This window comes from Coregonus clupeaformis, chromosome 6, assembly GCF_020615455.1.
Source record: "Coregonus clupeaformis isolate EN_2021a chromosome 6, ASM2061545v1, whole genome shotgun sequence".
Taxonomy (NCBI): domain Eukaryota; kingdom Metazoa; phylum Chordata; class Actinopteri; order Salmoniformes; family Salmonidae; genus Coregonus; species Coregonus clupeaformis.
Window position 1 is genome coordinate 39,067,517 of NC_059197.1, and position 25,734 is coordinate 39,093,250.

General features: G+C 42.2%; 1 protein-coding gene across 3 annotated transcripts in view; it reads left to right on the forward strand.

Moving 5' to 3' along the window:
• The first annotated feature begins 207 nt into the window (after window positions 1-207).
• LOC121567911 (lissencephaly-1 homolog A) overlaps window positions 208-25,734 on the forward strand; it is a 63,959-nt gene continuing 38,432 nt past the window's right edge. Inside the window, exons 1-4 of one of the 3 annotated variants that reach the window (XM_041878283.2) lie at window positions 208-264; window positions 347-574; window positions 694-774; window positions 21,589-21,903. In XM_041878283.2, coding sequence (XP_041734217.2) covers window positions 21,872-21,903 — 32 coding nt within the window. In that variant the 5' untranslated portion in view covers window positions 208-264; window positions 347-574; window positions 694-774; window positions 21,589-21,871. Of the gene's footprint in view, window positions 265-346; window positions 575-693; window positions 775-2,043; window positions 2,254-21,588; window positions 21,904-25,734 lie in introns of those variants that run through there. The other 2 variants (XM_041878282.2, XM_041878284.2) reach the window with 2 other exon arrangements.

Genomic DNA, 25,734 nt, shown 5'->3' on the forward strand with positions numbered 1-25,734 from the left:
TCTAAGCTATCCAGCTTGTTGGACATGCAATTAGATGCAATGATATCATTATCATGCATTTCAATTGTAACGACTGGTTGCTTATCTCTGCTAGCCTACCAGTGGACCTGTCACACAAATGTTAAAGTACATCATTCATAGAGCTATGGCACGTCATCAATGGAGATCAAGTTCTGATAACATTCTGGAATCTGAATATCCACAGTAAACAGGCGTTAACGACACCATTGACAGAGGCTGAGTAATGATGTGTCGTCAAAAATAGTGAGTGTTTATAGCTATTTAAGTAAAATTAGTGTTGTTTATCAGTGGGCGTTTGCAACAATGTATATATCTTTTTTTGTAGGGTTGTGATCAAGGGCGTACGCGCGCGTCGCTGTCAGTTTGAGAACGCAAGCGCGTCCCCGACTCCGAAGGCGACTGCCGTACGTAAAACAAGAATTGCTAGAGAGACAAGTCCGCATACTTTAAAATCGAGATCAGAAGTCCCTTATTTTGAAACGAAAAACATACTCTTGGCTTGTATAACTGTCCGAACTGGCTAAGGGTCTTCAGGAGAAACGAACGTTATAAGGTAAGTGTAAATTGTTTTGCATCAGATATTGTTGAGTATCGAAGAAACGCTATGTGGGGAAAATGACGATGTGGCTATAATTTTTGCGCCTCCTTTCTATGTCTCAAAATGGCGGACAGGCCGCTTGGAGCAGCAGGTAGCTGGCCATCAGAGTTGTAAATTACTGTGCTAACCAACTAGTGGCACTTGTCGATTTGCATGTAAGTAACTTATTAACCTGCTTTAAGTTACTATTTGATCCGAATTTGCACCTATTTTTCAAGTGTTGTTGATCAAATTGATTCGATAATTGTATATCAACTTTCTAGCTCGCTACTAGCCAGCCAGGTAGCTAACTAACGTTATTCAGACAGTGGAAATAATTTTGACGTTAGCTAGGTAGGCTAACCGGCTGGCTAGCGGGCTTGCCAAACTCATCAATTATGTGTGTAGGTAGCTAACCTAGTTAACTAGTTTATGCACAGACTTGATTCAATATCTTTTATCGATGTAGCTAGCTAGTTAACTTTTTAACTTCTATTTTGCAGAGTACATTGGTGAAGAAGTTGAGTTAATTGCTTCTTCAACTCTCATTCGAATTGTTATTGCTAGCGTGAGCGCTCTAGTCTAGTCAACCTTGCGATCGCCTTGCGATCAATGTAGGTCATGATTTGAGACAGTTATTTCACATACAGGCTACAAATACTTACAATCTAATGTGTGGTATTGTCGAGCGTAAAACGACATCTAGCTATCTTCCTGAAAACTATTTGTGACAAGCTAGATAACTTTAGCTAGGTAACGTTACCCACGATTTTAGAATGTTCAATACTGGAAAAGGGCGTATGCACTCGGATGTTTTTTCTTTATTTTGACAGCTATTTAGTAAGTAGCTAACGTTAGGTAAGTCTAAAGATGTTATTTAGCTAGTATTGGCCTAATGTCATGTGAAACATTAGATGTGGTCTGACATTTTGACACATTTTTAGCTCAGCTAGCGACCAAGCTAGTTGTATGTTTCCTGTGTAGCCACTTGCTAACGTTACGCTACTCCATCCATAACGTTACATCCAGTCACCTGGACAACTTTGATAAACGTTTTGCGATCTGTCATCAGCAAGGCTCTACAGTAGACTGGTAACGTTTTTACAGACATTATTCACTGCAAATTGGCTTTGTTTCACGAATGATCTAAGTTTTAATGAATGCATGCAGTTTATAAAATAAGGGTGGAGCACATTGGTGAAAAAAAAGAGTTGAAGGAAAACTACCATTTGCATTGACCAATAGCTTCAGCTTGAAACCTATGTTTTCTTCAATACTTTTTCCTTTTATTTGGGCATTGATGTCGATTGAGGATCGACTATAGTTTCAGTTTGATCACATGGGGGTTGAAAGGCAGTGGTACCCTCTATTCGGTTAGAAAAAGACGCCACCCCTCTCCTACTGCAGAATGGATCCTTCAGCCTGCATCGCTTTCCACTGAAACTGACAAGTCACTCTCCTCGTCACCCGCCTTGTGGATGGTACCCTTGTCTTGTTTGTAGCCAGGATCCTTTGCTATACAGTCCTCCCCTACTGTACCATTACATCCTGGACAGACCAGAGCTTGGTTACGCCTGTAAGGATTGCTGCAGCAGCTGATGCAACTGAAATTATGATGGGATTGTTTTAGGAGTGGAGCTTCAATTCATAACTCGGTAGATATATTTCCTCCTTTACAGTTGTAGCGGATGTGTTTATATGCTTTCTATATCTATGTAAGTTACTCTGGATAAGAGCGTCTGCTAAATGACTAAAATGTAAATGTATGCTGGTGAACCCTACTTGGTTGAATAGGTACAGTCACTTGATGTAAGCAATCAGAGATGTTGAAGTTTTATATTTTTTATGAATGGGGGGTTTTAAGATCTGTTAATAGGCTACTTGATTGTGGTTGCAGGCTTGACAACTTTCCAGACTAATTTAGAAAATAAAGCACATTATTATAATCCTAAGAATATAAACACATGGGTACCCTCAAACCTATCTACTTTTGTGCCAGATGGCTAATCAGTAATCATGGTATTTGTGATTCTCATAATGGCCTCAGTAAACACATGCTGTCATATTTGGCTGTTATCCGAGAGGTGGGACTATGTTAACTGGACTGTTTAGTCTACCTTTCGGTGTTTTGAGTGGTACCTGACCCATAGCAACATGGAACATTTGTTTTTTTCAGGTTGCACTGGGGAGGGTGTTTGATTCCTCTCTCTGTGTAGAAGGAGGCAGAGTAAGGGAGATGGAGAGTGAGACAGGGTGTGTCTTTTTTGTGAATGCTGAGTGCCTCACTAACACAGTCAGCACCAGATGCCCACGTTACCCTGATTTGAGCTCCAGCCCAGAGGTCACAGTAGGACAGTGGCTGACCTTCAGCACAGGAGGACTGGTCTAACACACACACTGCTAGTAATGACCTGCCAGCCCAGCAGCTACCCTCCTTTCTCTGTATCTGGGTCTGGGACAGCTTAGTGCCACTGCTCATTCAATGGATTTTGAATTGGAAATCAGTCCTTCCAATCCCAATGTTTTTGGTAATCAATAATTTCCTGCATATTATGCGAGGACTTGGAAATCACTGCACTATTTCCGCATAAAACAGTCAAATTATCGCATAAAACTGACTAATCCCTGCAGTACAAAAAGAGGGCTTGTAATTTCAACCAAACACCGCACATTTACCGCATAATATGGTTAAATCAAGCCACCTCTCACCCAAAAATGTTCCCCAAATTTGACCAAATCAATGCATATGTCAGAATTGCCTCACAAAATCAGGAATTTCTGGCCGAAAATCACTCCCGAAATCCTGGAGAGACTGGGAAATATGGTGACAGTACGCATAATAATATTTCCTGTCAGCTCATGCCATTGTTCTATATAGCAGCTTGATTCCCAAATCCTGTCATGCATAACTAAAAATGGATAATGTCTTGATCCTTGATTTGCCCGGTGCACTGCATAGCCTACATGGAGCAATTGAAAATGTACTGAAAACCCTTAATTTGATCTTTGTTCTGATCAGTTTAATGTTGGCCTGTGTGCAGTCAACTTGGATTTGTTAAGTAGCCTTATCTTATGTATTTTTGTTGCTTTAATGCGCTTTGAGATTAATTATGTAATGAATAGCATTATAAAAGTTTAATTTATTATTATTATTATTATTATTATTGTCTTCTGCCAGTGGTTTAGCTAGCACTCACTGATGTGTTGCCCTGGCCTGTAGCAGAACCTCTCCTCGGACTCTCCCAGAGTCCTGTCTGTACCACAGACCACGTGTTGCTGCTGAGCACAGCACTCCCTCAGCGGATGTGTACTCTGATCTGCTAATCATGGCTCTTCTATCAGGGGACTCTGACAGCAGTGATGGCCAGACCCATGTTTCATTGGCCTCACTTTGCTTCTCTGCAGCGGTGGTGCACATTCAGTCACTGCACTCGATCATGGTTCCTTCCTCCTGCCATCTGTCTCAATTGGACAGCTTAAATGTGCATGGAAGGAGGAATAGCCAAGATTGACTTCTTCTGTCACTCTTGCTAGGATGTGGATAGTCAACAAGGCTAAGATATGTTCAGTTTGATATGTGTTAAGTTTAAGAATTAATGTTTTATGTGAATGTATAGTAGCAGCAGCCACCCATTTTATCCCTGGCTGCTTTAGGCTACTCTCATCCCAGATAGCTTGTATAATAGCCATTGCAGCCAGCCCAGTTGATAAACTCTGGAAGATTGCACTGTGTACAAGATGTTCAATCCCGTCATTTTCAATTAGTGATAAAGCTCTTCAAATAATTTCTGCAAGAGTGCCCTGCCCACCTATAAGGGACATACTGTGCACAAGCTGGTCATTATTTACAGAATAACTAACTCGCTCTGAAAATCCCATCTGTATGTATGTAGCCTAGGCTATGTTAGAGGTTCTGGCTGTTCCAGCTGCTATTTTAGACATCCCCCCCCCCTACATGCTGGTGTTGTGGAGTGGCAGCTTGCCTCAGTGTTTGTGTGTGTGTGTGTGTGTGTGTGCACCTGTGTGCAGACCTGGAGAGTTTGAGTGTATTTTGGTTGCAGGCAGAGATGGGAGTAGTTAATCAATGCTGAACTCTCTGTCTAACCAGAGCTCTGTGGTAAACCAGCACGCTAGTTTACCTAAAATAACTTGTCTCAAATGGTGGTGTTTTTCCAATGTGCAAGTGAACTGAGGACTGTGGACCCTGAGAGAAACTAGCATAGTGTTGTGCCTGACATTAATTATTTAATGTGACCACAGTAGCTGTAGGTATCCAGTCAGACCACGGTGTCCAGAAATGTAGAGTGGACACCGGTGATTTGATTTTAAAGTCCACGTATTATTACCAGTTACACTTTCAATCCTTGTTTTGACATCATTATCTGCTTTTGTCAGGTCCCTTAGGTAGTTGTAGTTATCAGGGACATGTTTCATGTTGTACATTATTGCCTGTAGCAGGGCTCTATGCTGACCTTTTTTACAAGGAGCACGTGTGCGCCTAAGTTGAACAATTTAGGAACACACAAAAGCCCTTTTTCGCACGGGACTAGTATTACTAGAGAACGTTGATTATGTAATTATTACCCCAGAATGGCCGTTATTCCAGAGGGCAATTCAAAACAGCTCCCTGTAATTCTTTCTTTTTTTCAATAAATGGACAGTTAGGTTTTTTTTACTTTTTTTTTTCTAGGCGTGAAGATATTTCAACAAGTCCAGGCGATAACAGGGCTGCACGTATAACTCGAGCTTGGTTCCCAAGTTTCTAAACCATACCAAACAATTTTTGGTATAGTGTCGCCCTAATATTTGAATTGAGGAAGTGTGATCATAATCATTAGGATAATTTAGCGATCTACAGTACGTCCTAAAGGCCCCCCAGCCTTCAGATGTGAGCTAAAGAGTGCGCTTGAGATGCATTTTAAGGCTATGGATGCAAAAGTGAACTTATAATTTCCAAAAGTTTAGGTCAGTTGTATGCTGTTTTGCCATCTATTAACAGCAAGGGTTACATTAAATAGGCACACATTTTTTTACTGATGCATTTAGCAATATTCAATTCATACGCACACATTATAAATAAAAGCATTCACTGTGAAAGTAGATACATGTAGGCCCTTCATATATAGGCTATGCGCAGCACTAAGTTCAATTTATTGAATCCGTTATTGTTTTCTTGCTCAAACCGTGAGCAACACCTATCAAACTCAGACATTTCTCTCAAAACACAAGGATGTCGATTCGCACGGGACTAAAATTACAGATGTGGTGTTTTGATGTGCACATAATTACAATACCCGACCACTCCCAGTAAAACGAATCCTGTCTGAATAGGGCTAAAGAAATGTAGGAGCGCATTGAAAAATATGAGGTAACAAGTTGTTTTCTTTGTAGTAATGGTGCAAGGATGACTGTCATGAATCTGCTCTCAGTGTATTCTCCATGGCATTCGGGGGCTGCGGTACAGTGAAGTAATCATTGCAACAATTATCATGTGTGATTATTTATTTTTTCTCTAGGTGTACTGGTGCTCCTAAATTCAAATTCCAGGTCGCACAGCAAAATATTTAGGCACATATGCAAGTAAAATGGTTGCACTGTAGAGCCCTGGCCTGTAGCAATTATTCATCCAATAACCAAAGCAGACAGACGAGAGGTAAAGTCGTAGCCGGCCGCGAGCGGGAGACCCATGGGGCGGCGCACGATTGGCCCAGCGTCGTCCAGGGTAGGGGAGGGAATGGCCGGCAGGGATGTAGCTCAGTTGGTAGAGCATGGCGTTTGCAACGCCAGGGTTGTGTGTTCAATTCCCACGGGGGGCCAGTATGAAAAATAAAAATGTATGCACTCGCATAACTGTAAGTCGCTCTAGATAAGAGCGTCTGCTAAATGACAAAAATGTAAATGTAAAGTCGGGGCCCTTTATTCATAAAGCGAGTGCTGATCTAGGATCAGTTTTGCTTTTCATATGGATGGGAGACCTGACCCTAGATCAGCTCTCCTAAACCGAGATGCTTTATGAATACAGGCCCAGGGCATCAACATTTAATGTACTCTATATTCAAAGCCATTTGGATTGATGGGGGGTAGATATTAGGGCAAGGAACAGCAAAGGAATCATGCTATTGTGATTGGGACTGGGAAAGGGAATGCAGTGATATTGGACTTGCCCCTGGGCAGGGATTCTTCTAAATCCCTATTGCTGTATTCTGGCACAGTCTGATAGAGCTGCTAAATACTACATGCTAAGTGTGTTGTGTTATTCCACCCATTGTTTCCATCATTCCATAGTAGTGTACCGCTGAAGCATTTGCCATTCCTTTGTACATGGCCTTGTTTTGTTAGACTTCTGAAAGGCATTGACTACATTTAACATTTAACATTTTAGTCATTTAGCAGACGCTCTTATCCAGAGTGACTTACAGGAGCAATTAGGGTTAAGTGCCTTGCTCAAGGGCACATCGACAGATTTTTCACCTAGTCGGCTCGGGGATTAGAACCAGCGACCTTTCGGTTACTGGCACAACGCTCTTAACCACTAAGCTACCTGCTGCCCATTTTAATGCAATATCAGTATACATTACTATTGTAAGGATTTAAGATGTTGGTGAAGAATTACAAAGGTTATCTGTCGGGTTCTGTTAGCCTGTTGAATCATGTTCTAAGCTGACATATCGTTTCTTTTTATAAGATCATATATTATGGATCATGTAGCTATTTTATTTGAAATTTTAGGACCCCTTTTAGGTATACACATTTTTGATAATTTGATAAGATATTGAATTTGGCCTTTACTACTATATCCCAGAGAAATGCATTGAATAACACATTTATAAATGGGGAAGGAAGACAGTCAAAAAATGAATCATAAGGAATAAGGTTTTGAAGTGTCTGTCCTATATCTAGGAGATCTAAGAAAACTCAGGAGATATTAGTGTATATATACTAATATTTAACCCCTTTTTTGGGTAGGCACAAAACTACCTTCATACTTCCATTCATTTTTTAAAAACCGGTACCGGTTACCTTCAGACGAGTCCTGTGACTGTTCGGACACCACCAACAGAAGTTGGCACAATGACTGTACCGACTTCAGACAGTCCCCTGACACTTGTGGGGGCCCTAGAGCAAAATAGTCCACCATCGTGTTCGTGAGAGTCTCCCTTTCTGTTTTGTAGGTCAAACCGTTCAGATGCTACAGACGTTTTCGTGAGAGAACCAATTTTCGGGGTGTCTCATGGTCTGACAAACACCGCTCCAGCTCTGCCACCTTTCACTGTAGATGCGGAAGTGCGACATTGGTGGATGTGGTGGATTGAGACTCATCCAACGCACAAAAAACTGATCTCTAGCTTAAACTGACGGATTTTGATTTTTAAAAATTATATTACTTAGATTGATGCTAGAATCCGCACTGATGCTCCTAAATAAAAAATTCCAGATCGCACAACAAAATATTTAGGCATATGCGAGTAACATGGTCGCACTGTAGAGCCCTGCCTGACCACAGGGAAACAGGGAAAGTTGGAGGACTCTGAACACAGACGCACACACCTCATCACCTTGGGTATGATGATAATCAAGATTATTGGCATAGTCCGCTGCTGTTTCACTGTTGAACTCTCATTCAGCTGAAAATATAGCGCCCTTATGACTCAGAGCACAGCCCTATTGAAGAGCACCAGCCTTCAGGGCAGACTATGCCAACATACAGAGCGGTCTATGCCAAGTTGTCAACCCACAGGGCACAGCCATGCCAACTCTGGATAGCTGATGGTTTCCTTATTGTTCAGTGCCCGTGGGTACACAAAGACTAGAGAATCATCACACACATCAGGGGTCGTGTTAGCATTCAGAAATCTGCATCAGACCAAAAAAACATTTCACCTGCATTTTATATTGAAGTAAAAATTGTTTTTCTTCAATAGTGATCAGTGGCATGCAGCTATAGTTATCCTTCACACAATACATTAGTGCAACACATTTGGTAGAAAATGGCTTCATTTTCTTGTGAATAGTGCATCACTTTTTGGATAGCAGACACAAGTCAATTAGCTTACAATGAAAAAGCAAGGTATTTTTTGCAGAAACGATACATGGCCATTCTATTTTTGTTTTTCATAGAAAGAAGGTAGCCAACTACATTTCCTAATCTTTTGCTTGAAGTTTATTTATATTTTACCTAAGAGAAGTAGCTACACATCAGTCAGAGCTGCTGATAGAATGCCTGTACCTCGCTTTGTGCACGGGGGCATTGTCATGCTTACACCACTCCAGCCGACGCTTGGCATTGCGCATTCTGATCTTAGGCTTGTGTGCGACTGCTCGGCCATGGAAACCCATTTCAGTAAGTATGGAACTCGGTAGGGAGTGTTGCAACCGAGGACAGACGATTTTTACGTACTTCAGCACTCGGCGGTCCCATTCTGTGAGCTTGTGTGGCCTACCACTTCGCGGGATGAGTCGTTGTTGCGCCTAGACGTTTCCACTTCACAATAACAGCACTTACAGTTGACCGGGGCAGCTCTAGGAGGACAGAAATGTGAAGTACTCAGCTGGTAGAGCACGGCGCTTGTAACGCTAAGGTAGTGGGTTCGATCCCCGGGACCACCCATACACAAAAAAAAAATGTATGCACGCATGACTGTAAGTCGCTTTGGATAAAAACGTCTGCTAAATGGCATATTATTATTATTATTAAGTACTGACTTGTTGGAATGGTGGCATCCTATGACGGTGCAATTCTAGCCTATTGCCAATGTTATCTGATGATGTATGACTGAATGGCAACATCAAATGTCCACCGAGTGCCATCAAAAATATGACGTTGCCTGCTTACGCGCTGAAGAAATCCATTACACAGGGGATTGGCTACTATGGCACCTTGACAGTCTTGTAGCTAATGAGATACACTTTCCAAGGATATGCAGTTGACCTGGGTGGGACAAAGCAAGGCCTAAAACCTTTTATGCGTAATGCGAACTATTGCTACCTGGCTCAGACGAGACGCACTGAGTACGCTACATTACATTGTAAACAGATTTAATCGCTTTAAAACTAAGAATATCGAACAGGAAGCTAAAAAGAAGGCAGCTATGAATAAGTATACCGACCATAGAAGCTTTGAATAAAATACTGGTCGAACTCCGATCAGGGGTTGCGATTTGGACAACGAGTATTTCGACTCGGCTGATGAAGATTGCTTTCTAGAAGGATTGGATCCAGTTTTAGATCTGTAAGTAAATTATTTTCATGACTTTATATAGCTCATTGACCATGTATTTCGTTTTTTATAAGTTGTCTGCTTTTTGTGCTTTGGATTTAGTTTACATAGGCCTATGTAACAAGTAATGTCAATGTAGTTATTGTCTAAGTTTCATCCTTGTTACTTTGGAGAGGCCACTAAACTCTCATGGTCATTGTTTATTTGTGGTTCTCACCTCTGCCTTTGTCTCCAAAGTGTTACTGTTTGCATTGTGTGTGTGTGTGTGCTTCACACCTGTGTGAGTCACTGTACAGATACAGTTTAGGCTCTGTGTTTTTACTTTACAATTACATTTAATCAACTGTAATTCTGTGTGTCTTAGAACAATATATCCCTTTATTTTATTCACCACAGAGTGGAGGATGCAGAGGATTTGGATGATGACATTTGGGAGCCACCCCTCCCCAGCAAGCGCCCCTGCCGGTCAAGGTCTTCACCCCCCACTGCTATGTCAATCACCCTGTCTGATGGTTCTACATCCACTTTTCATAGACCTCTTGGAAAATAAAATAGGTGCTTGTGGCACCATTCGTCCTAACAGAATGGGTTTCCCCAAGACCAAGTTAAACCACATGACAAAGACCGCAGAGTTGGATCATAAATTGGATCAGGACACTAGGGAAGTAACCATGCTCACCACACAGCATACAGCATTCAATAACAACCATGTCTCAAGGAGGGTGAAAAAGGAAGAATGTCCCTGTTTCTGTTTCTGTGAAGGACTACAATGCCAGCAATTGGGGGGGGTGTCGACCGATCTGATGCTCTGATAGGCTACTACCAGGTCCTCTACAAGACCAGGAAGTGGTATAATACATTTTTTTCCACTTTGTGGACATTGCTACAGTAAATGCTTTCATTCTCCACAAGCAGATGGACAAAGCAAAAGGTCAAACCCCTCTCTCCCAGTTGGCCTTCCGAGAGCAGCTGGTGTTGTAAATGGCTGAATTGGGGGCCCAAAGCAATCTCACAACCATCACAAGACCCCCCCACACACACACTCAAGGTGAGCGCCACTGTCCATCACACAAAAGACAAAATATAGAACTGCAAGCATTTCACAAAACACGGGGTGGGGGGGTGAAATGCCAGATCTTCTGTCCGAAATGCCAGTTCACTTTTTGTTTCCTGGAAGAGAAGGACTGCTTCTAAGACTATCATCACATGTACAAGCTACGGGGAAAGTGAAATCCAATCATCTACACCTGGGATGTAAAACGAAGACAAATGCCATTTGTAAATACAGTACCAGTCAAGTTTGGACACACCTACTCATTCAAGGGTTTTTCTTAATTACTACTATTTTTTAGATTTTAGATTTTAGTCATTTATCAGACGCTCTTATCCAGAGCGACTTACAGTTAGTGAGTGCGTACATTTTTTTTCTTCTCCTTAATATAAATGTTACGTAGTAGAATAATAGTGAAGACATCAAAACTGGAATCATGTAGTAACCGAAAAAGTGTTAAACAAATCAAAGTATATTTTATATTTGAGTTTCTTCAAATAGCCACCCTTTGCCTTGATGACAGCTTTGCACACTCTTGGCATTCTCTCAACCAGCTTCACCTTTTCCAACAGTCTTGAAGGAGTTCCCACATATGCTGAGCACTTGTTGGCTGCTTTTCCATCACTCTGCGGTCCGACTCATCCCAAAACATCTCAATTGGGTTGAGGTCGGGGGATTGTGGAGGCCAGGTCATCTGATGCAGCACTCCATCACTCTCCTTCTTGGTAAAATAGCCCTTACACAGCCTGGAGGTGTGTTGGGTCATTGTCCTGTTGAAAAACAAATGATAGTCCCACTAAGCCCAAACCAGATGGGATGGCGTATCGCTGCAGAATGCAGTGGTAGCAATGCTGGTTAAGTGTGCCTTGAATTCTAAATAAATCACAGACGGTGTCACCAGCAAAGCACCCCCACACCATAACACCACCTCCTCCTTGCTTTACGGTGGGAACTAAAACCAAAAATCTCACATTTGGACCTGTCTAATGTCCATTACTCGTGTTCCTTGGCCCAAGCAGGTCTCTTCTTCTTATTGGTGTCCTCATAGTAGTGTTTTCTTTGCAGCAATTTTACCATGAAGGCCTGATTCACACAGTCCCCTCTGAACAGTTGATGTTGAGATGTGTCTGTTACTTGAACTCTGTGACGCATTTATTTGGGCTGCAAGTTACAGTTGAAGTCGGAAGTTTACATACACTTAGATTGGAGTCATTAAAACTCATTTTTCAACCACTCCACAAATTTCTTGTTAACAAACTATAGTTTTGGCAAGTCGGTTAGGACAGTAATTTTTCCAACAATTGTTTACAGACAGATTATTTCACTTATAATTCACTGTATCACAATTCTAGTGGGTCAGAAGTTTACATACACTAAGTTGACTGTGCCTTTAAACAGCTTGGAAAATTCCAGAAAATGTCATGGCTTTAGAAGCTTCTGATAAGCTAATTGACATAATTTGCGTCAATTGGAGGTGTACCTGTGGATGTATTTCAAGGCCTACTTTCAAACTCAGTGCCTCTTTGCTTGACATCTTGGAAAATCAAAAGAAATCAGCCAAGACCTCAGAAAAAAGATTGTAGACCTCCACAAGTCTGGTTCATCCTTGGGAGCAATTCCCAAACGCCTGAAGGTACCACATTCATCTGTAAGTATAAACACCATGGGACCACGCAGCCGTCATACCGCTCAGGAAGGAGATGCGTTCTGTCTCCCAGCGATGAATGTACTTTGGTGCGAAAAGTGCAAATCAATCCCAGAACAACAGCAAAGGACCTTGTGAAGATGCTGGAGGAAACGGGTACAAAAGGCTCTATATCCACAGTAAAACAAGTCCTATATCGACATAACCTGAAAGGCCGCTCAGCAAGGAAGAAGCCACTGCTCCAAAACCGCCATTAAAAAAAGCCAAACTACGGTTTACAACTGCACATGGGGACAAAGATCCTACTTTTTGGAGAAATGTCCTCTGGTCTGATGAAACAAAAATAGAACTGTTTGGCAATAATGACCATCGTTGTGTTTGGAGGAAAAAGGGGAAGGCTTACAAGCCGAAGAACACCATCCCAACCATGAAGCACGGGGGTGGCAGCATCGTGCTGTGGGGGTGCTTTGCTGCAGGAGAGACTAGTGCACTTCACAAAATAGATGGCATCATGAGGAAGGAAATTATGTGGATATATTGAAGCAACATCTCAAGACATCAGTCAGGAAGTTTAATGCTTGGTCGCAAATGGGTCTTCCAAATGGACAATGACCCCAAGCATACTTCCAAAGTTGTGGCAAAATGGTTTAAGGAGTGAAGGTATTGGAGTGGCCATCACAAAGCCTTGACCTCAATCCTATAGAAAATGTGTGGGCAGAACTGAAAAAGCGTGTGCGAGCAAGGAGACCTACAAACCTGACTCCGTTACCAAATTATTGTGGGAAGCTTGTGGAAGGCTACCGGAAACGTTTGACCCAAGTTAAACCATTTAAAGGCAATGCTACCAAATACTAATTGAGTGTATGTAAACTTCTGACCCACTGGGAATGTGATGAAAGAAATAAAAGCTGAAATAAATCATTCTCTCTACTATTATTCTGACATTTCACATTCTTAAAATAAAGTGGTGATCCTAACTGACCTAAGACAGGGAATGTTTACTAGGATTAAATGTCAGGAATTGTGAAAAACTGATTTTAAATGTATTTGGCTAAGGTGTATGTGAACTTCCGACTTCAACTGTATCCTCTGCAGCAGAGTTGACTCTGGGTCTTCCATGCCTGTGGCGGTCCTCATGAGAGCCAGTTTCATCATAGCGCTTGATGGTTTTTGCGACTGCATTTGAAGAAACTTTCAAAGTTCTTGAAATGTTTCGTATTGACTGACCTTCATGTCTTAAAGTAACGATGGACTGTTGTTTCTTTGCTTATTTGAGCTGTTCTTGCCATAATATGGACTTGGTCTTTTACTTCTTCTGTATAACCCCCTACCTTGTCACAACACAACTGATTGGCTCAAACGCATTAAGATGGAAATAAATTCCACAAATGAATTTTTAAGAAGGCACTGTTAATTGAAATGCATTCCAGGTGACTACCTCATGAAGCTGGTTGAGAGAATGCCAAGAGTGTGCAAAGCTGTCATCAAGGCAAGAGTGGCTATTTGAAGATTCTTAAATATAAAATATATTTTGATTTGTTTAACACTTTTTTGGTTACTACATGATTCCATATGTGTTATTTCATAGTTTTGATGTCTTCACTATTATTCTACAATGTAAAAAATAGTTAAAATAAAGAAAAACCCTTGAATGAGTAGGTTTGTCCAAACTTTTGACTGGTAGTGTCGTTCAGCTTATTTATATTTTTGCAGCTTTTTTAGTGAAGGACATGTGTAACCAGGTTTGTGTTTGATAAGACATTAGTAAAAAAAAATTATGTCTTTGTTGCTTTTTATATTGTTTTTGTAAACAGTTCATTTGTATGTGGGACCAATACAGTGGATGTGCCTAGGCTAAAAGTTCAGGCACTTTGGAGAGGTAGAAGAAGCACTTGGGTATCCCCTGTATGTCTCCTGACACCACCACAATGTTTGAGTGAGGTTGAAATGGTAGAAATTGTATATTTATACTGAACAAATGGGATTGCAAATATGTAATAGCACTGGAATTATCTAATTTACAGACATATGCCACTTTGGAGAGGTTTAGGGACACTTGGAAACGTCCTGTGACCACACCTTACAACACTTAATAAAGCATCTGCCCATTTCTAGTTTAAGTCTATCAATCCCATATTTTTTTCTGATATTGTTCACATGTTGTGGAAGACATCTGATGTGTTTCCAGCTCTGGGAATCAATAATTCACTTATAGCTTGTCAAAGAAAGATGACTTTCAAAATAATAAATAAATAAAAAAGTTAATTTGTGTGTGCTTGATCTTGTGTATTCTGACACTATAACTCCTATCTTCTGATCATTTCCTCATAATCTCCCAGATGTCATCTTTCCAAATATACCAAGTTTTGGCATGTCAGAGTCATGTAATTACACATGAATAGCAGTTACTTTTGGGTATGTCTCTTTAGGCGGAAATCAACATTTTGCCGTTTTTAATATCCACTTCACTTGAATGCGCATATCACGTGTGGTAGTTATAAATCAGCCTGTCACATTCCCTACCAGCCCTCACTCACCTGCTTCTCTCCATCCGATCTTCATGCGCATCTATTCCTCCATCACTTTTTTAAATATAATTTAGCTGTGATGCCGAACGGGGATCCAGACTCTGATGAGTCTATTAGATTTGTACATTTGTTATATTGGAGCAGAGCGAGACATTTTCATACATTGTCATTTCATTGCCTATTATAACCAACAGCGAAGGCCAGTCTGAGTAGACTTTGCAAGTTCACTGTCATACATTCTCTGAGTGCCAGAGAGGGGAAAATTGAGTGGGCATGCTAGCAGAATTACAGCAAAGAAAACGCCTTGTCTCTAGCCTACACGGTTCAAAGACTATGACCAATATTACCTTGGATGCCTTTTATTCTTTCTAAAGGGATTTGCGCACATTTTATATAATATCACAAACCATGTCACAGGCTGTTTTTAAACTGTTCCTAGGCCGCTAATTAGTGGTTACCAGGTTGTTAGATGGCTACATTATCAAACGTTGTTCAGTCATGTTACCTAGCTGTCTAACAAGCTGGTAACCTGACCGTAGGTCTAGGCAAATTTGATTGGCATGGACAGAAAGGAAAGGGGTCTGCACTCATGAGATGTGCTTCAAAGGTATGATTCATATAGGCCTAATGTAAGCCTAAACTATATTACTTTTTTTGGGGGGGGGATGCTCCTTAAATTCTGTTTGGTGCCTAACGTTTTAAAAGTTGGGTGCAGTGTGTTTGTGAGAGGGAGGGGAAACAGTGTGTCTGTGGTAACTGAAGAGTAAAGGTTTCATGCAGTGTTTTCCCCTTACTGCCACAATGACCTGCACATCATTATGCATGTATATTCCTTTCTCCCATTCCTCCAGCCACATCAGAGGTAGGCCTTTACAAATATTAGCAAATCAGCCTTTCTATGCAGTATTCTATTATACACTGAACAGTGTAAAGTTAAATTCAATGTGTTATATTGAGTATGAAGTGTGAATTTCAGTGACAAGTTTTTGCGTAGCACATGTGCAGAACATTTAGAAATGGGAACAGGATGCTAGACCACTGATTATTTTTGTTTTCCCCCTGTGATATCGTGATACTTGGCCTGGTATCGTACAGTTAGTAAAATGTTGGTATGGTGACAACACTAGATCCAACAGTGTACTTACTACTGATGGAACACCGCAATGAGAATGGTAAAGCGCAATGTCTAACACGATACACAAATTACACACAGCTATTAATATAAACAAATATCTAGTATGGAAAATCAACATGTTACATTGCTCTACAGTCATTTAGCAGGCTCTTATCCAGAGCAAACCTACTGCTTTCATGTTGCCAGCCATGAAGCCCCTGCCTGGAGTGTATGACACATGGGAGCAACCAATGCAGTGTTCTATCTGAAACGTTGTGAAAGATTCACCTCACTGAATAAAGCCCTGAGACTTTGCCCCAGCAGTCAGTGTATGACAGGGTGATTACAGCTAGCATGGTGATGACATCAGTGTTCATAGGTCAGGTGGTGCCCAGGGCACTTCACATTCACATCAGAGTCCAGGCCAAAGCCCCATGTCTCTCTCCTCTAGCTATCTGCTGCTGATAACCAGTTCTGACTGCTCTGCTACATCAGTGTCAAATCCACCAACTGCTGATAAAAAAAATAACCACCATTTCCGTTTGTTTTATTGATACCGGTATTCCTCATTGCTGGTTTTGTGTAGAATCTATTGTAGGGCTGACCCCATTTAGTAGAATGATCGTTTGTTTTGTCGATAGGCTGTTGGTCGACCAAGATTTTTTAAGTTTAGTTATGTTATGGTACACGACACCTGTCTGATTGACGTCTGTCTGAGTGGACTAATCCATTGCAGACGCAATGGGGATGGCTCACCAGTAATACATTTACCGTTACTTACCATCATTTCTAATCTATAATGTTTGGTTACACAGTCTTACCGTTGTCATTGTAGGAGTGGACACGTTGTTTGCAGAACACACAACCTAGGCTACACTTTTATTTAATTCCATTTACGAGTTGTCTGTTTATTCATTGTCTTTTGTTTGGAGCGCTCCTGTCAATCTTGAGTAAGGACACACACCTGATTACGCATAGAACTAGGCCTAGGCTACCTGGCCTGCGTGCAAATTGTCATGTGAATTTCTATCTCTAATTCAACCTAAGCTTGAATCATTACCAGAGGTTGTAAAGCTCTGGTTTTAATCATCAATGATTCAAGGTCCACAATCCACAAGTAATTATCGGTAAATTTATTCAAGGAGAGCTCTGCTCAAAAACGCAAACGTACTGTTTTTATACCCCTTGACAAACAAAGACACTATGCTCCTCCCACCTTTAGGTGGCTTTCTTAAACAGTTCCCGCCTTCCCCCTTGAATGGTTAGTACCGCCCCCTCTGTTAGTGGGTTGACACTACATGATAATTCTAACATTTATACTGTGTTTGGGGTGAAATTCTTTAGTCATTATTCTTAAAATCCAAATTAATCTAACACAAATGTAGGCTTAAATGTGCCCATTTGGGATCTGATACTATTTCTGATTCTTAAACCACCATCACTGTGGCGCTTCTCAAAGTAATTTTTTCTTTCATTTCAAAAAGCAAGTAAAGGAAGTCTGTTTTTACATCCATTGAGAATTACAATAGTTCCTCAACGTAGCCTATTTGAAAAATATTTTCAGCTCTCTCTCTTTCGATAACCACTCAGCATGAAAGGGGAAATAGCCTACAGCTGTGTCTGTCTGTCAGGAGCTCACTGGTGCAGGATACACAGGGCCCAGAATATTTTATACAATGTTGCAAGTTTGCTAGCCCCAGCTTCAGGCCCAAGTTAATAGTTGATACAATGTATCAAGTTCCTTGCTGACAGGCGATGCATAGCCAATGTGATTTATAGGATATGTGTTTTTATCAGGACCTTTTCTAACTGTGGGCTGCAATGTTTTTATTTATTGGCTTTATGTAGGCTATTTGTACATATTGGCAATGGTAATATAAGTTACTTTTAGATTTGTAGTATTTTCATTTAGATATTTTCATTAACCACATGACATTGATTTTGAGATATGAAGACTTTATTATAAATTTAAATGAAAATGTGCATATGAAAATCATAACTGGCACGCAGATCAGTAGAAATGGTACGATAAATTGGCACTCCAAATGGGACCGCTCGCTGGTGTAGCATATTACAGGCAACTTCTAATGGCAGAATCTGCGAAGGCCAGCGGGAGGAGGGGGGTCAGGTCGGGAAGGCTATAATGATCTCCGGCTCCCTCTGGTAATTTGTCTTAATTTTTAATTGCAGTGCTTAAAGCATCAGAAAAAGTAGCCTACATATACCGGTAGTTGATTTTATTCAAACATAGGGTTTGTCTATATATGGAAAAATACAAGTTTAAAAATGTCTACCAATCGATTGGTCGAAAGAACAGACTCTCGGTCAACCAAGATGTTTTTGTTGTTGAGGACAGCCCTAATCTATTGACTAGGCAATCTCTGCTGATTTTTTTTCTCTAGATTTGATGTAGGTACTTCTCTTGCTGCTCTGTCAAAGGGTTCCCTTTCTCTTACTAAAAAATAGGCCTACTGTCTGCAAATAGCAACAGGTGGAAATTCCCCAGCCTTAGGATCACCTAGGCATCATGTTGACTGTTGACTGATATAAGGAATGTATTGAATGTTCCTCCAGTAGGTTACATCTCTTAGGGTGTTTTCCAGTCACCATGGGGCCCTGTGCCTTTAGGTCACCCTGTACTGACTGGGTGCTATGTTGAAGCAAAGGCTGGAATTGATCTTCTCTTCCAATGTTCTCCTCGCTTTCCTCTGTCGTTGTTGAGAAGGAAATAAGGAGTAGGGACATGAGGAATGCATTGGAGGAGAAGAAGCCCTTAGCATTTAACAGCTGTGTTTTGTTTACTGGTCTGGGTGAGATGACGTGATCCTGCTCCCAGTAGACTAAGAGGCTTACTGTGGCTGATGGCCGTGGCTGCTTAACACAGGTTAATCCCAAGTACCATCAATTGGTTCCTGAGTGTACAGTATGTTTTCCTGTAGGATGATGCTTGAGAAGCACTCAAGCCCTCTTACATTGATTTTTTATGAAAATAAGTAGTAGATAAGATGTTTTGAAACCATGAGACTCAAAAGGCCATTGATTACTTTATTAATTCTATTATTTGAGCCCTGTTGTTTTGAAGCCCTTGTCAGTTGATTTCATATGAATTGTTATCAGCCAATTCTGAGGGAACCGTGAGAAGTGAAATGGAGAAATTATAGTTTGGGACTGCCTAGAGATTTGGCTGCACAGTCGGCCGTTAGTCTATCCTGCTTTCTACTGTTCTGTTGTACTGTCATTGGGATGGGAACTGAAGTGGGCTGCCTGCAGCTGGATGAATCGGGGTCATCTCTCTACTCTACATGTGTCAGGAACTCCCTACAGGGGGAACCAAGGGCTCCAGACTAAACGGTCACCATGACATGACCAGGCTAGATCATAGGGCTGCAGTAGTGGGGGTGTTGGTGGCGGGAAGGTACAAGAAGAGTGGGGTTACTGGGAGAGTTGAACAGATGAAACACCTGATGAAAATGAGGATGTTTTTAACTCTTGCTGGGTGTCACATTGTAATATACAGTGAGGGGGAAAAAAGTATTTGATCCTCTGCTGATTTTGTACGTTTGCCCACTGACAAAGACATGATCAGTCTATAATTTTAATGGTAGGTTTATTTGAACAGTGAGAGACAGAATAACAACAAAAAAATTCAGAAAAATGCATGTCACAAAAGTTATAAATTGATTTGCATTTTAATGAGGGAAATAAGTATTTGACCCCTCTGCAAAACATGACTTAGTACTTGGCGGCAAAGCCCTTGTTGGCAATCACAGAGGTCAGACGTTTCTTGTAGTTGGCCACCAAGTTTGCACACATCTCAGGAGGGATTTTGTCCCACTCCTCTTTGCAGATCTTCTCCAAGTCATTAAGGTTTCGAGGCTGACGTTTGGCAACTCGAACCTTCAGCTCCCTCCACAGATTTTCTATGGGATTAAGGTCTGGAGACTGGCTAGGCCACTCCAGGACCTTAATGTGCTTCTTCTTGAGCCACTCCTTTGTTGCCTTGGCCGTGTGTTTTGGGTCATTGTCATGCTGGAATACCCATCCACGACCCATTTTCAATGCCCTGGCTGAGGGAAGGAGGTTCTCACCCAAGATTTGACGGTACATGGCCCCGTCCATCGTCCCTTTGATGCGGTGAAGTTGTCCTGTCCCCTTAGCAGAAAAACGCCCCCAAAGCATAATGTTTCCACCTCCATGTTTGATGGTGGGGATGGTGTTCTTGGGGTCATAGGCAGCATTCCTCCTCCTCCAAACACGGCGGGTTGAGTAGATGCCAAAGAGCTCGATTTTGGTCTAATCTGACCACAACACTTTCACCCAGTTTTCCTCTGAATCATTCAGATGTTCATTGGCAAACTTCAGACGGGCCTGTATATGTGCTTTCTTTCATTGGCAAACTTCAGACGGGCCTGTATATGTGCTTTCTTTAGCAGGGGGACCTTGCGGGCGCTGCAGGATTTCTGTCGTTCACGGCGTAGTGTGTTACCAATTGTTTTCTTGTTGACTATGGTCCCAGCTGCCTTGAGATCATTGACAAGATCCTCCGTGTAGTTCTGGGCTGATTCCTCACCGTTCTCATGATCATTGCAACTCCACGAGGTGAGAGCTTGCATGGAGCCCCAGGCCAAGGGAGATTGACAGTTATTTTGTGTTTCTTCCATTTGCGAATAATCGCACCAACTGTTGTCACCTTCTCACCAAGCTGCTTGGCGATGGTCTTGTAGCCCATTCCAGCCTTGTGTAGGTCTACAACTCTTGTCCCTGACATCCTGGGAGAGCTCTTCGGTCTTGGCCATGGTGGAGAGTTTGGAATCTGATTGATTGATTGATTGATTGCTTCTGTGGACAGGTGTCTTTTATACAGGTAACAAGCTGAGATTAGGAGCACTCCCTTTAAGAGTGTGCTCCTAATCTCAGCTCGTTACCTGTATAAAAGACACCTGGGAGTCAGAAATCTTTCTGATTGAGAGGGGGTCAAATACTTATTTCCCTCATTAAAATGCAAATCAATTTATAACATTTTTGACATGCGTTTTTCTGGATTTTTGTTGTTGTTATTCTGTCTCAAACGTACAAAATCAGCAGGGGATCAAATACTTATTTCCCTCACTGTACCTATAAGGCTTGGTCAACACATTCTATTGATGCAACAGAGGTCAGCTGTATTATTGTGACCTCTCTATATCTTTCTGGATCTAAGTAGTGTGATGAGAGGAGATGGCTTGAGACACAGATGCTCTTTACTGTCATATGAATGTTATGGTCCCCATCCCCCCTCTCTGCCTGTTCTTCTATGGTGTGTCTGTCATGCATACATAATAGTGACCGCTTTCTTTCTGTCGCTCTCTCCTTTTTTCTCACTCCCGCTCTCTTTACTTCTCCCTCTACTTTCTCTATCCCCTTGCTCATATTCTTCCCTCTCTTTCTCTTTCCAGATGCGGTTTAGAACTGACTGGTAACCCTTCTGCAGGCATTCCTCTCGTCTCGTTCCTGGAGCCAGAGCTTTTGGGGGGCAGAGTCCTGCGTTAGTGGCAGCGCCTCCATCCCCCAGTTAGCCGGAGTCGTCGTTGTGAATCGGAACGCCATCGCTGTCAGTGTGTGTCTGGTGTTGTTTAGATTGAACTGATCTGATCTTCTGACCGGGGAAACCGCAGCAGCTGCAAGCCACGCCCTCTGCTCGACCACCCCTGGCCCCGCCCACATATCCCTGCCGCCACCATGGTGCTGTCACAACGGCAACGAGACGAACTGTGAGTAACACACATAAACACACACACACACACGATGACCAACAATGTTAAAACACAGACACACAACCCACAATGTTGTTGCAATAACTAGCTGAGCTGCCGTTTCTTTGATATCTACCACCAGCTGTTCCCTAGAGCAACCCTGAATAACACAGCCATGTGACATCAGCAGTACCTGTGATGTCAGGGACTGAGGCTGGTGAATGTCTTTATTACATGGTCTAGAAGCCCCATGAGCTCAATACATGCATCTGTATTCAGCAAAGGGGGGGAAAGCAGGTGAACACTGAAAATTGCGTTCCTTTCTAGCCCCCCTGCAAAGTGCAAACCTTCCGTGCCTTGTTAACCATTCGATCCATTCCAGAGACACAAAGCAACAGCTCTAGCTAGTAGTTACCATTGTTCTCATCAGACAGACATGGATGCGGTGAAGGAAATTGCCAACTCACTCACAGCACAAGATGTGCATTGATTTTTTAAAACTGGCCGAGTGAGATGAACTATTATTTTTTTGGGGCCCATCTGGAAGAATCAATGATCTGCAGTTAATTAGGGTGCCTGGGACCCAGACAGACTCCCCTGAGGTCCCCAGCCCAAATATATTGATCTCCTCCTTCCTGTCTCCAAAATTGTATTGATCACTATTCAGTTTGGCCTCTAACTGTGACCCAAAAGATGGCATAAGGCACAATATAACAAAGGATGTGGAGGATGACACAGCCTAATATTGCTAGTGCAGAGGAGATCTCTTTAGCTTGTGGCCAAGGAAATGGGCAGAGGTATACAATGGCTTTTGTACAATGTGGAAGTCCAGACAGTCCCATGTGTGTTGTCCACGAATCGTCAGCCAGGGGCATTGATTTGGGGAGTTGTACACAGACACAGATGTGTTCATCTGTGCAGTAAGTCAGGGAAGTTGTTGAAGCAAATTGCAGGGGAGACACTGTTGTAGCCATCGACAACAGGGTAGGTGTGTAACCATCCCTGCGGTGTCTGTAGCCCTGTGGTGTCTATGAACCTGGTAATTAACACCTGAGGCGGGGGATAAGAGGGTTAACACAGCCCTGTGTCAGATCAGATACATGATGAGAGAAGGTTAAGATATGTGGGAAGGGGGTGTGTGTGAGGGCATGGTTAAAGGGGATTACAGATCTATAGGAGAGCAGAGGGGAGAGATGTGTCAAAGGTTGTGTGTTCAATTAACATACTAATCTCTGGGGTCACGTGAAAAAAATTTCACGCAGAAAAAAAAGATTAAACGTATAAGAAATATCTTGATGTGTTGTAAACGCAGATCAAAAATGCTTGTTATTGTAATAATAAGCTCTCGTTGTCGAACCGGCATTCTGTCAGCAGACAGTGCTCGGACTGATGTGTAGGCACTTTTCTCTGGTACCTTTCTCAGTGTACTTTTCTCTGTTAAAATGTTAGATTAAGTTGAAGCAAAACATTAGGAAATGTAGCTGGCTACGTTCTTTATATGATAAACATAAATATGATGGTCGTTTTTACTTAGCTAGCTATATGTGGCTGCTAGCCAAATAGCATTGCGCTTCTGTCATCTGAAGCAATTTTTACATTTTTAAAAACATTTTTAGTCATTTAGCAGACGCTCTTATCCAGAGCGACTTACAGGAGCAATTAGGGTTAAGTGCCTTGCTCATGGGCACATCGACAGATTTTTCACCTAGTCAGCTCGGGGATTAGAACCAGCGACCTTTCGGTTACTGGCACAACGCTCTTAACCACTAAGCTACCTGTCGCCCCCAATGTGTTGCGCTAATGTATTTTGTGTAAAGGAAAACTAGTTGAACGCCCCTGATCACTCTTGAAGCAACCAAAAAAACGTAACTTTCAATATAAAACACAGGTGAAATGGTTTTTACGATCTGCGTTTTGAAAATACAGATTTCTGAAACCTACCGCAACCCCTGAATGTTAATATTGTGTTAGCAAGAGTTAGCCTAACCATGCATCTTTTATTTGCATTGATGAACTAGGTTTGTGCTGTTACCTTATCTGTAATGAGATAGGTTGACTATAAATGTGGCGATGTGGCGGTCCTTCACATGACGTAACAGAACACTTGTCGTTCTCTTGACAGTGTGTTTTTGCATTTTAGTTTAGCCTCACAGACACGGGGCCAACGGAACTCTCAGTATCGCTATCGAGTGTTCCGTTGGAATTCTAATCCTCCATGCTCCTTAATCAGAACACTGAGCAGGCTCCTCACATTCTTCTCCTTCTACTCCGTTATGTAATGCCCTGACACACACACACACTACAGGAAACCAGAATGGGACCATTGCTCCATGTGAGCCGCCAGGCCGACGAGGAGCGGCGACTGTTGCATTCCATCTGTTGGAGTCCGTTGGCCCTAGTGTTTTAAAAGGAGGCTCTTGACAGTAAAACACCCATTCAGATCTGTGTGACAGACCAACCGCCGGTCCCGCTCTGTCTGTGTTCTGTGAACCCTGGCAGGAAACCAGGCGGCCATCTTGTGTCATTACAGCTAAAACAATGGACTGACTGGGGGGAAATGGTGACTGTTACCAGCTGACTGCCCGCCTGCCCCGGCCTCCTCAATAGTCTGACCCCCGTTCTCCTCCCTCACCCTCTTCATGGTTTGTTTGTTGTCAAGCTGCACGCAAATAGATCTTGTTTCCGTTCTATTGAAAACTTCCTCTCCCCGCCAATGTTTTTGTGTCCCAACTCAACTGTCAGATTGAGCTGGAGAGAGCGATGGTTATTCAGGGCATGTGTGAAAGCTTCTATAAATTGCTCATGCTTTTTGAAGGAGAAAGTCTAGTAGAACAAGGATGTGTTTTGCTCACTGGTGATATAAGACATGTCACCATAGAGATTGTTAGTTCAGGGAGGAAGAATGGGGAAGACATTTCTGTGTGCTTGTTTTTGTTATAGGGTGTAGACTTTTAAAAAATAAACTTTGTGGTTCTTGGAGGTCTTCCTCACTGTTGGATGTAAATTATATATATATTTTTAAGTGGGACGCCTTATTCTGAAAGCAACAATATTTGTATTGTCTTAGGTGTCAGGCCTATTTGTCAGCAGCACAGCAGTCAGCTGTTAAGATTACGAAATATATTTTTTCACAACAAGTCCTTTTCTATTCTTATTTCCAGAACCAATAAAAAGCACATTTGTTTTTCCAGGGTCAGTGGATTTGAGCTCAGAGGCCACGGCAGAGCCCCCCCACAGACCTGCAGGCAGGAGGCAGACTTGTGCAGATGGGCCAAGTTCAAGCTTCTTTATTTTTTTCCCTGCTTCACAAATAACTTCTATTTAGTCTTTTCCAGGTCTTTAGTCAAAGATGTTTACTGTGACTATGTTCCTTCTCAGCATCCCCCCACTGGCTGTGACTGTGTTCCTTCTCAGCATCCCCCCACTGGCTGTGACTGTGTTCCTTCTCAGCATCCCCCCACTGGCTGTGACTGTGTTCCTTCTCAGCATCCCCCCACTGGCTGTGACTGTGTTCCTTCTCAGCATCCCCCCACTGGCTGTGACTGTGTTCCTTCTCAGCATCCCCCCACTGGCTGTGACTGTGTTCCTTCTCAGCATCCCCCCACTGGCTGTGACTGCTCTGACGTAGCTGCATCATGAATGTTACAGATTATTAACAGTAAAAGTATTTCCAGCCTGTCAGACAGACTGATTGTGTGGGGACACAACAGTTGTAACTTCACTGAAAAATGCTGGTGCTCAGACTGCCATGATAACATAGCATACATTTCTCAGAGCATATTTCTTGAAACCTGTTATGTTGTTACATAGGATTTTTGCTTGTTGAACCTAGTGCATTAAATGTTGGAC